Below are 13,418 nucleotides of genomic sequence, written 5' to 3' on the forward strand. Positions count from 1 at the left end.
ACCACACAAATCGTACAGAATAAAAATTCGGATAGGTATTCAATGTTTAAATAAATACTTAATTCAATTTACATACTAATACACTGTCGCTTAACTGATGAAAAATAATTCAATGAAATTCCCGCTATGTATCTTACTGTTAAGTGGTTTTGATGTGGCTCTATGACTATTAATTCACATATTTAAGATGTTCATTATTTTCATTTACAAAATATTTGTATATGAAATGTGCATATGAAATCGTTTTAATTTTCTCCCTGTATGTTTGATTAATTATGCTTTAATTATCTCATTGTTTTAATATTATTAGCAGAGATCAATGTACTCAATAATCTCCATGGTAGCCTGTCCGTTTAGGTAGAACTATTATATTGAATGTGTTTAACTATTAATTTGTAAATGCCCTTTTACGAAATGTGATTGAAATACTGCATCTTAAAACTTTAAAGAAGCAAAACATGACAAAACTGGTTTACTAACATCATGATGTTAATTGTTGGAAATAAATGCTATGTCTTTGTACAAAAGCTTGGTTCAGCCGCAAAACTCAATTTGTGACACATTTTATGCTATTTTCAATGGTATTTACATCATTTTGTTCCAAGGGAGCGAATAGTTAATTATATAACTATATGATTTATTATTTACATGATTTCCTTCATCTTTGAAAAATGAACCTGCTTAATTTTCTAAATTCTTAGACATTAACATAATTTTCTTCATCTAAAAGAAAGACTTGGTTAGTCAATTTAATGCAGATTACAGAGATATAGCTAACAAGATGCATGTCGGAATACCCATCGGGGAAGGTGTTACCTAAACAAAAGCCGTACGCCATGTACCATATCTGATCGAGATAAGCAACTGTCTGAGTCCTGAGGCGTCATTCGCAGTATTCTTTGACTATTGTTGATCAAATATTGCTGGGTGTTGTTTACCTTAACAGTCTTTTGTCAAGGTACTTACCTTTTTCAATGCTAAAGGTGATAAAATAATCACCTTATCGCCGCGATATTGATAGAATCAGTCCCGCTGGACTCGTCTCAATATGGCGAACATCAATCGGGCCCGTCGTAAACGTGTTTTGCCAATTGTTCTTGAGAAGCATGGCCATCCGACAGGTGTAGAAGCTAACGATAATGGGTGTTAATGGTATAGGGTTCTGTGTTTCTATCAAGATTTATTGGCTTTATGTAGATGTGTCGCGTGTCCATTTTATAATGACTTATCTTGTAATGTACACTGTATAATCTTGCTATGCCGTATACTATATTATTTACAAGTAAATCCTGGAAGCATTACAACGCTTTAGTGATTGTTACATTTTCTCGTCAATTTTTTTATCTTAATCAGTTGCGAACTTTTTAATGATGATAATATTTTCTTACCAACACATTTTCTTTAATTTTATTATTATATTAGAAAAAATAAATGTTTAAGTTATCATTTTTTTCATAAACATGTGAATCAATTATCATTAGCTTTTAAATTTACATAAAATAAGTTTTTTCGTATATTTTTTTACAATCTAGAAATTATAGAGAAAAAAAGAACGTTAAGCTGTATTCAAATGTCACTGTGTTATTGCCGACCACACATAACACGATTTTAAATAACAAATATTAAATCATCCCTCTCCCTGCAACATGAATACCATGACATAGTCTAAAAACAATTTACTTTTTATTTGTTTACTTTAATCGATAAAATAATTTATTAATGCTACATTGATGAAATATTCTCACTTTTTCCCATTGTCAGTCCTTTGCAAATATGATCGATTGCATTACATAAATTCATTTATTTTTGTCAAATCTTGTATTATAAAAACATAAAATGTTTTAAAACGATGTTTGTAATTAATGTGGTATTTTCCCCGGGTGCTATGATCCAGCCTATGAGCCGAACAAGTCACAATTTATCATTCGATGCTATGAGTGCTTGCCAGTTCGGTCGTTTTAACCAATTATGTTTCAAGTATTAGCTGATAAGATTACAGTTCAAAGATAAGGCCGATGCAACCAATAAATCAGAAAGAAGGTGCCCAAAGATCAGGCAACCAAGACATTTCTGAAATCATGATAAGGTCTTAGTGCTCAAAAATAGTCCTTGACGATTATTTGAGTTAGAAGAGGATGAAAACGTTAGAGTAGTAATACACTGACCTGGTGTCTTTTGGGGGCGAATTCGAAGAGTTTCATCCATCGCATACGGCAGGAACTGACAGGAAAATTGGTGTATTTTAAAGCCTGGTTCCTCCCAAGAGAAATTGTTCACTTCATCACTGATATTTCATTTCCTTATCTCTGCTCAGTTAGAACTATCAAAACTTCAGAAATCAAAACAGGAATCTTCGAGATTTTCTTTGCATTTGTCAGGATTTCAAGACTCTATCTTTGAATATTCATTCAAGGCAGCGGAGCGATTTTACCGATTGCTAATCAAGACAAAATAATGAAATCAACACCAAGAGGGAATACTTTAACATTTTGTTTATTTTTGAGCGCAATGCAAACAATTTGACTAATTGATATTCCTAGAATCAATGGAGACAGCGCGCGGTCGTCAAGGGTCCCCAATAGACTGCACGTTGCATTTCACCTGACAACCAGGGGACGTCATTAGTTTTATGGCCTCCCGAAGGAGACAAAGATCATAAAACGTGGCACATCAATAAAGGTGTTAGACAGTTGGTGATCTGCTATTGTATCAGAAGCATGTACGTGTATAAATTACCTATAAATGTGTAAATATTGAAAGCACAGTGATGATAGCTTCGTAATTGTTTTAGATGAGACTAATCAGTCATTTTCTCAATTCGATGACAAATTACCTTTTGTCACGCGCTGGATCGCTCACCTGTATCGTTTACTATTGGGATTGTTTTCAATATATATACTTTTATAAATATTTGGAACATTTTAATTTTTACTTTAGATAAAACGTCAATAAAAATCATAATATGATTTCTTCGTTATACATGTATTACAACCGCAAAAAAATGAATCTTTAAATCGTTGATCGCAAAGAAATACAAAAAATGAGCCCGTGCATTTACACATAAAAATATTTTAATCATAACAATAAATGTTTACGTTTCGTCTTGTAGCATTGTGAGATAAGTGATTCAATGAACTGAGTAGTTCAATTTTAAATGCCTTAGTAATAATATGCATTGTGCGTACATGCATACTAAATCATAGAAATACAAAAAAAAAAACTCACACAAAAACATAACTGGGTTTGATGATGAAATTGATGCCTTTGAAACACATCAATATAGAAACGGCTACTTCATTAATTAGGCGATATTGAATTAATTAAAACTTTAACTGATTTACAAATTCGGTTTGGTTATAATATATCCCTGTGATAAAATGTGTATAGTTGTATTCTTTTTAATGAATAAAAACGGGCAGTGTTCGTGCAAACTATTTGATGTTCTGAATCAAAATTGTTTACAGGAAAGAAAAAATAATATAAAGATTAATAAGAATGCATAATTCAAATCAACAAAAACAAAAACGTAGATTTATTAAACCGATCATTTGTGTTTGGTTTTGTTAATATTGAACATGAATTACACTATAAATCAGAATCAATGAAAATCATCACTGTCAAATTAACATTTATGTATAATCTGTATCAAATTGATTAGGTCATGATTAAATAAGAAATAGAAACCGTCCATATAAGAAATGTTATTCTTTGTTGCATTATGTTTTTATGAAAATATCATTTACGTTTTGTTTAGTGAAATAACAGTTAATCGTATACTTGCATAACAAAGAGCATATTAATCAATAAATTACATGTATGTTATACATATGTCAACAGTATAAATCAGTTGTATCTGCTGACTGCTGTAGTTGAAAGATTTTCAAGGAAAGGCATGACTTCGAGTGGATCTCAAGTGCAATGTTTTCTATGGAATGTGTATAATGGACAACGTCTTATGAAAGTAATCGATCGGTGTTTCCCAGCCAGTCAGATAACTATGTACACAATTATCACGTTTACAAATAATTATAAATTAATAAATAACAAATAACTATTCTCCTCTCCTATACTCCTCCATCTTTCTCTTTTCTCTTTCATTCTTAAAATAGAAAATTTAGATTCATATTACATCTATGTATTGTCTTCATTGCTGTCCATTATGTGTATGTTCATATTATGTATTCAGGAGAGGACGTTACTAAGTTGGCAAAACTTGTGTCCAATTTCTGTTGTCAATTATTTACGACAATAAAAAATATGTTTAAAAGAGCACAATACTAGTTACTGTTGATATGACATTCATATTTTGAAAACTGCATACTGCTACTAGATGGTTATTTCACCTATCTTAAGCTATTTTGCCCTCATATTTAAGTTTGGTATCGCGAAACAATACGCCAACTCACAACTAAGAATTATTGTTATATATGAGATATGTTAGTTAATTTGTATGGCTGTATTATTAAATTTGAATATAAAATCAATAATTATATATAAACCATAGTTTAAATGTTTATACATAAGTACTTATTAATATTATTCATATACATATATATTAATATTTTTTATTGAGAATATTAATCAAAATATAACAAACAATATGAACATAATATATTTAATATCAAATTTTATATTTTTTATAATTAAAATTTTAATATGTCAGAAATATCTCCTATCTAGTTTTTTGATACACACCTGTTCTGCAGGATCTGTTCACAACACACATAAACAAAACACAAGTTTATCATCCCCTGGAGACACAGAAGTGTGCCTTTTCTATTACAAAATTAATAAAGATCGTTTCATCTTACCGACATTTAGCTACAGAGTTCTAATCGTAGCGAAATTCCCATCAACCGTCAACGAATACAATGTTAACAAATAAAAGTCGTTACACGCGAGACGGACCAATCATAATAGGTTTAAGTGTAAACTATATGAGATAATAGATAAAACACTCTCTGTATCGCTCATTGCTCCAGGCGGCTCAGCTCCCGTGCCCACGGCCGCTCGTCTAGCGAGATTCATGACAGCTCAGATATAAACGGCTTTCTGATTGGTCGCCTATTATCACGTGCCATGTTGATATAGAAAATGGGGTGGTCTGGTTTGCCTAGAGTCTGTGAAGTAAACGAGCAGAAATTATTTACAACCAAATCACCGAAAATTAATGATCATGAGTTCGTTTTTGATGAACCCGGGACCGTACACTGAGCCTAAGTTTCCACCGACGGACGAGTATTCACAGTCTAACTATATTCCTCCACATAGTTCGGAATATTACCGTCAAACTTATCAACCTCAGATACCTAACTATGGTTATGATCCTATACAGGACAACAGACGCTACAGTGATGACAAATACACCCCGAACATCTATAATGGGTGTGGAAGTAGTGATTCCGTGTCTCCAACCCATCCCTCATCTCCGGCCCCGGCGCATTCGGGAGGGGGACCTGGAGGTGGTATTTTGAACGGATTCAATCAACCTGCAGCACCCTCACCAAGTCCCCCTGCTGTACCGTCACCTGATGAGCAACCGTCAAAAATGTCGCAAAGTAGTTCTTGTGTTGAACAAGATTCAGATGGACAACCTGTGATATATCCATGGATGAGAAAAAGCCAGGGAAATAATCCAGCAGGTACGTTAATGTGTCATATTGCTCTTTTCTATATTATTCCGGTGAAGCGTTATGTGTATAAAAACTCATATGTTAGTGTCAGAATATGAAATATACAGCTGTCGCAATCATTTCATATTCTGACTCCCAGCAGGACATCGTATGTATGTTAAAACCAAACTCTTACAGTTACCACAAGTTCACACACGAGAACGAATTTAACAAAAACAATAACAAACCCGGATCTAATAAATTGAAATTTATTCATTTACCTGACGTCATTAACACGCATTAGGTTTCTCACTCGTTGCGCCACTAGTGTATCAAGTGTCTAAATAATAGTAGAAATCGTTAAAGCTGTGCGCCCTATGTAACAAAAAATGATTTACCACCTTTCCTACAATCAATTGTAACAGGTATCAATAGCACACCTCTTGTCACCGATGTGATGAGTACGGAGCGTCGAATATCTTTCCGCGGAAGGTCACAATGAAATAAAATCAGAAACGATTAAATTCATTCAATACTCTTCAAGGACGTAAGTCTACATTTTGTCTGGGAGAGGTTTATACACTGTTGAAGGAAAAATGTGTAAGTCCCTGAATGTCACTGATTATAGGCTCCGTAGTGGTTAAAACCTTCTTTATTGACTCCTCAGATCTAACTTATTTGTTTGTAAGCATTATTACCATCATGAATATATAATTATACAAATTGATGCAAATTATTTTGACCCGTCTGAGTTGCGGTCTTGCAATAGACATTACTTTTTAACCATGAAATATATTTTAATTTTTATAAATTTTAGCTTGAAGAAGTAAGAAATTTCTTTTGATAATTCATATTCTGTTGGAACGGAGATATAATTGTTTTATAAATACCCTAGTATTCATATTTTTCCCTCCATTTTTGTGATACTCTTATTTGTTTTAGTTATCACAGATAACAACAAGTCTTTTATAAATATTTTATTTTAAGGCTTCTTGATATCAGGTATTTAAATCATTCATTTTATTATCTTAGGTAAAAGAATGCCTAAACACGGGAAATACTTAAATCAAAACTCCTTATCAATTTATATTAATTGAATAATTTATTAAACTGTTATAATAAACATAAGCACACTGATCAGATTGAGTGCGAGAGATATTCAATCATTACCTGTAGATCCAGTGTTAACGATGATAGGTTTTATGTGTATCTAACAGCTTTAAGGGACCGGGGCACGTGTAGGACCCATATATCAGACTAACGAGACTATAATGGAAATATATAGCCAATAAAGTTCAATTATAAACGGAGAACCTCACGTAAATGCCCACCCCACATGCCCCGTACCGGCTCCAACAACTCAGGGCTGACAAAAATAAGGGATTACATCAACAAATACAAAATACACATTAAAACATTTAATTAAATATTGAGTAATTTCTCCACTCCATGTTTTAAATTTGTGAAAGTATGTCAATTAAAAAAACAGGCAACAAATTTTATCAAAATATTTTGTCGAATAAGGGGACACATGTACACTTATCAATTTTTTTTTATTAATTTCTATTTTAATCAACGTTATATACAAACCAAACATGATGCATAATGTAAAAACAAAGAGTGATAAAGCATAAATAATCTGCTGATTAGTTTAGATAGGGAAATACCCTTATAATTACTACTCATAGCTCTTATACAATATTAGATGTAACATCGAGAAAACCTACCAAAATTACATCATGTACTAACAACAAAATCATAAATCAATACGATATTAATTTCACAGATACCATCATTATGCAAATGCATAAACCGTGGTGAACTATTGAACATCTACTCATATTGGTTATTTAATAAATGATGCGGTTATTGTGTTCCATCGTATACAGAATAAACTAGTGTTTTGCTAAATTCTTGTGTAATATTGTCATTTTAGTGAACAAATGAAAAAAATAAAGCAATAATCTAGAAAAAGGATTTTCATACCAGAGTTAGACATATAAACTAAATAGTAAAATTACTTTAACAATGGAAGTCAACTGTTTGTTTCTTTACAAAAAAGTACATCTAGTCTTAAATTTTAATGAGTCTAGTAGATATAATAAAATAACTCAATTTTGCTAAATAGAAGTAATTCAGAGATAGTCGAAATTGAAAAAAATATACATGTAATATAGCGATTTTCTTAACCAGCCATTATAAGTCTTAGACTACAAATTTATCACCATATTTTTTTGTTTACATAAACAAAATCGTACTATTTACTATTAATCAGATTGTATCTTTATCCCATAGCATATTTAATATTATGTATATATATGTATACAAGAAAGTTTACCGGATAAATACAGTATCACGCACGTACGTGGATAATGCTAACAACGTATCATATATTATAAAATAGCCCGTCAATGTCAAACCAAGGAAAGAAGATACTGTTAACACAGAATATATGTCAAACGTCAATACCTCACAAAACCGACATCCATTACAGATTTACAACACAATAAAACCCTAGCGTTGTTCTTGTAAATATATAACCCAAGGCGATGTACTAAAGTAATAGATTTGTAATGCATTCCAATCAGAAAGATGATGAAATAAATCACTAAAGATCAGATATGTTTATGTTACATCTGTTTTAAATCTAATCTGTAAATATAAAATGCACTAAATGTAATATAGGTTGGGTCTGATTCGGAAATACGGCTCTTGTCTAAAAGTGTGTTATGAAAGCTACATATCAAATCAACAGCGATACATCGTTTTAATAGTATTCATTTTTGATAGTTTTGTATCTACTTTCAAGAAAACATATATTTCTGTTATATATCTAATGTTTAATATCACTCTGTTCGACCTACATTGTTTCTGGTACGTATATTCCTGTACGCAACATTTACTTTCGGTCATATTTTGTGTATGTATGTAAGATGTCAGCTAACATACAGAGAACACTTGGCGACCACATAAAGCATGTCACCCGTGTAACCTCTTACTTTAACATTAATAGTATATGGTCGTGTCAAACGAGTACCGAAGGAGTGCCGCAGAACATGCCAGGATTTTTTGTTATTTACAAGATGATAGAATACATCCATGGGACATTCTGGCGGGTTTAACATCCCCACATCATACCATTCTTAGTGTTATGGGCAAATAATTTCTGCTACTAACTCACTTCTTGTCAGAAAACATTTATCATACAGTATAATATAGCATGCCCTACTATATATGATAATACACAAACAGTGTCTAAATGAAATCGCTACTATGAAACAATTACAAACTAAATCATACGTATAAAATGAGAAAGAAAGATTACTTTAAATATTTGCTTTTACGTAATTTCATTAATCCGAAGAGCTAAACCTTTAAAATATTTATCATTTGTTCAACTAAAATGAAGTTAGATATTGGCTATATAAGCGATACTAATGAGATTGTATTGATATTTCACGTTTTGCGCCGTTTAATTTCTTTGAACAAAATATGAATATTTTGATATAGAACATTTAGATATACCTTAATCACATATTGGTGTGATGTCGAATAAGACAATTGATATGTTCCACCTGTTGTACTGTAAAGCATACATTACACTCTGAATGGAAAAAATACGCCAGCAATCAACATTCTTCTCCCTTTGTGTAAACCTGCTTTGATTTATAAACATATAAAATACCTTAATCATATGTAGAATATTTAATAAGCGACTTTTTATACATATTTATCATTTAATTGCGTGTATAAGATTAAATTAGCAAAGAGCTGATGATTTTATTATAATTTAATTAATGGCAGAGAAATTACATTTGCAGTGAAACAATTGTTCATTAGTTTTCACTTTGCATGCGTGTTTGAGTTGAGTACGCTTTCTAATACCTTGTTAAATCAATTAGCATCAGACTGAGCTTTCACCGATATTATATCATTAGATGTATCTGTTAAATTTATTCCACATGTATTGCGCTCTCGTAGTCAATAAACTAATACACATTTATTTCGATAGATATAAAAGCTGTACATGATAGATTCCTAAACTATTTTATAGTCATTGCTTTAACCATCGTGCATTTATTCTATCAGAAATCACCTCATCGGACGCCTAGTCTATTATAGAACCACTTAAGCGTCCTACATTTATTCTATCAGAGGACAAACCATATTTCATTAACGGATGACACGAATGATATCAATAACCAATTAGTGATGTCATGGACATCTCGCCATCCCCAGCATCTCTCCGTGACAGTTAAAGTTGCCTGTGCTAGAGTTTGTCCTAACACTGCCCTAATGGCCCGTATAACCACGATACTGTCGGCCACAAAACACAACAAATCTCGATTCCACACGATTACATAAAAATCAATGTACAATGGCAGATATGAATTATTTAGAGACAACACATAAAGTAATGCAAATGGCGTTAGTGTTGTTCACGCTGCTCGGTGATTTGATTTTATATGTGTTGTTTTTTACTCGAAACCTATTTTATCCCCTGTAAGTCGCAGAATTTCGATATTATGTAAATGTAATATGGCCGAAACTTTTCAAGCGCCAAAAGTTTTGCGAATTGGACAAGATCTACAAAAATGAATTATAGTGAATAATGTTTTCGAGATTTTACGTAAATCACGTCGATGACCCGTGAATTAGCACAAAAACCAAAAAAACGCGGAAATAATCAGCTATACTATATTATATGAATTATATTACAAAGAAAATGTTAAAATAGATATGGTGTTTTGATACAATAATACATTATGTATGTATATTTAGCATATTTAGTAGCTATGCATCGCTGCTTTCTACTACTCATACAATAAAATGTAACAACCGTTAACTTCATTTTTCCAGGAACAAACAACATCATATCAGAATCCAAGAGAAACAGGACGGCATATACGAGACATCAAATCCTTGAGTTGGAGAAAGAATTCCACTTCAATAGGTACCTTACAAGGCGACGACGTATCGAAATAGCTCACACACTGTGTTTATCAGAAAGACAAATAAAAATCTGGTTTCAAAATAGAAGAATGAAATGGAAGAAAGAACACAAGTTACCAAACACCAAAACACGACTCATGGACGCTACAAACTCGCCTCTTGAGCCCTCACATCATCATTTCGTTCACAGTATGGCTGCTCTTGCAGAACTTACACCAATCTAGTCAGAGTTGTTTCTGTTAATCTCTGGTTTTGTGACAAGAACTTCGGACATTGAGGACATTCTTGTGCTGATATTCTTGTGACTGGAACTGGATGTAACAACCAAAATACCAAAGATTTTAACATATGTAACTTGACGAAAACCTCGGGATGAAATAGAACGTGTGTGCGAATTGTGAAAATGGACATGTGTAAATAGTGTGAATATGTGCATAATAATTTATGAGTGAATCTGTGCGTTATCATACCCTAGTGTACATTGTAGGTTTTAAGTGTTAAAAACAGTATTGGAGAAACTAAGAATTCCCTGTGTTATCTACAAACTTACAGTATACGTGAATATCTTTATACTTTAAGTAACAATAGCTCATGACTGTGTACGTAGTTTTGTAGCGTTGAGACGTTGAAGATGCACGTTGTACTTGTCATTCTATGTTCTACAACTTTTTATAATATTTCACGTTTTATATTCATTTAGCGGTTTTATAAAATCATCTAAACTCCCACGGTGTCGTTTCCTTCTAATTTAATCCTTTAGATTATCGTCCATGTTTTATAGAAATACTTTCCAAATCCATTTTCTAATCTTGACTCTTTTTAAAAAACATACTGCTGTGATATATAAAACAAATTTCAAATATTCTATTACTTAAACGTTACATCATCACATGATAAAAATCGAATATTTAGAAATATTCTTCTTGTCTCCTTTTGTTTGAATCTTTCCTGTAATTAATAACAAAACCGATTAGCTACACCAAAAACAAGTTACATGAGTGATTTTTCTTAAGGATTAACTTTTGTAGATTTTTTTCATGTTAAGGAGATATACCACAAAAATCTGAGTGTACTCTAAATAAACTGCTTCTCGATTTATCATGAGGGTACACTCAGATTATATTGTTATATCTCTACAACACAAAAAATAATTCAAAGTAATCTTTATAATTCAATTCACTAAAACATTGCTTTAGAGTTCTAAATATATTTTGTGACTATTTTTTATTTGAAATCATTACGCCATTATCTCAGCCAATCAGAAGCGACGTTTCAAACACTGACGCGATTTTTTTATCCATTTTTAAAAACAATGGAAATATTCATTACAAGCAAAACTGAATTATTTAGTTTTATATTGATATAGTACTGTTTAGATAGCATTATTCATGATGTGGAAATTTCCTCTTGATTCGTTATGAATTGTTCCACTCAAAAACATATGAATTTTGGATAAAATTAAACTGCGTTTTAAGCCTATTATTATTCCACCATTTACTGTATTTTCGATAAGCAAATTATGATTTATTTTACAGTAAATACTGAATTCGTATTTAAACAAATATGAACGCATCTTAACGATAGATATTCTTGATGCTTAATCATAACAGCTGATAAACTGTTTTTAATCTGTACATCAGTTTACTCTAATTCTCCAGAAAAAAACCAACATCAAATAGATTTATTTTTGCTACAAGTTGCCCTTTCCCGTATTAGTACAATATTGAAATATTTACTACGGTTAAGTAAAGAACATTGTCAAAATTATAATTCTGTGACATCGCAACATTTGAAATGCATCAACACTTTGTACATCAAATACGATATGACATAACATTAAAACATGACAGAGGAAATTTTATTAAAATCAGAAGTCGACTACACCTGCAGAATTTCGTATGTTTGGAGTCAAAGTTTGAGCAATGAATGAATAAAGGCAAATTATAGCATATGTTTCGACATAAGTTATGAGTTATAATATTTCATTACTTCCACTTCAAATTTTATATTTAATTCCGACATTTGAATATATAACCGGTTTATATAACCATATTAAATATAAATACTTCTTTACCAATTTGAATAACATATATGAATACCTTTGAATCATTAAATATGTATCGTCGTTCTTTGCGATAATTCTTCTGGATGAGTAACGCGTTTTGACTTTGATGAATTGACTTTTATTGTTATGCTGTTTACATTTGCTAAATATTTTGATATAGAAATATGAAAAATATTTACGGAACAAGATCATCTACATAATAAAAAAGGATTCTAAAAAGGAAATAAATAGATGGCATTTTTCATAGACAAGACTACTGTGAACCTTTAAAGAAGATTTATATGATATTTGACGACCAAGAAACTATTTTGGCAGTCGTTTAACTAGTTAATAGTTTTTGTGATTTACATTGATGAAGGAATACTATTTGTCGTTTTGTTGTGTGTTTCCTGTATCCATTACAGGATATAAGTTGATACCTCAAATTTTCCTTGTCAATTTTGTCTGGTTCCGACTCTCGTTAGGTTTATATTTCTTGTTTTCACCCTCTAAAAATCCCCTACTGTGAATAAAAAGTGTAATTCGAAGTAATTCATATCGTGGATTTATTTCTTGATTTAATTGCACCCGTGATGGATGTGTTCTATGATTCCTTCTGACTAACATGTCGGATGTCGTACACTCAAATGTACCAGCGTGTTACAAGTCTATCTCTAGTGGAAACTTGAGAAACGAGAAATGTCTTAAATGGCCTGGCATTCGTTATCAGCTATACATGCTCTATGTAAGCTTGTTTTTTTCTTCAATCAGACCTCATTTCATATGTACCTGTTATACTGTTAACAAAG

At 31.6% G+C, this 13,418-nt stretch overlaps 1 protein-coding gene across 1 annotated transcript; it reads left to right on the top strand.

Moving 5' to 3' along the window:
* Positions 1–4,988: 4,988 nt before the first annotated feature.
* On the top strand, positions 4,989–13,161 carry LOC138321843 (homeobox protein Hox-A4-like). The gene is made up of 2 exons (XM_069265840.1): positions 4,989–5,642; positions 10,473–13,161. Exons 1-2 carry the CDS (start codon positions 5,171–5,173, stop codon positions 10,787–10,789), a joined length of 789 nt encoding a protein of 262 aa, XP_069121941.1. The 5' UTR covers positions 4,989–5,170; the 3' UTR covers positions 10,790–13,161.
* Positions 13,162–13,418: the final 257 nt, after the last annotated feature.

The sequence above is a fragment of the Argopecten irradians genome, chromosome 4, assembly GCF_041381155.1.
Source record: "Argopecten irradians isolate NY chromosome 4, Ai_NY, whole genome shotgun sequence".
Lineage (NCBI taxonomy): Eukaryota > Metazoa > Mollusca > Bivalvia > Pectinida > Pectinidae > Argopecten > Argopecten irradians.

What these genes read in the sequence shown, in the direction of transcription:
- LOC138321843 (XM_069265840.1), top strand. Translation starts at nt 5,171, where the DNA reads ATGATCATGAGTTCGTTTTTGATGAACCCGGGACCGTACACTGAGCCT. An exon ending in CCAGGGAAATAATCCAGCAG is followed by an intron (nt 5,643 to 10,472) that starts GTACGTTAATGT and finishes TCATTTTTCCAG; the next exon opens with GAACAAACAACATCATATCA.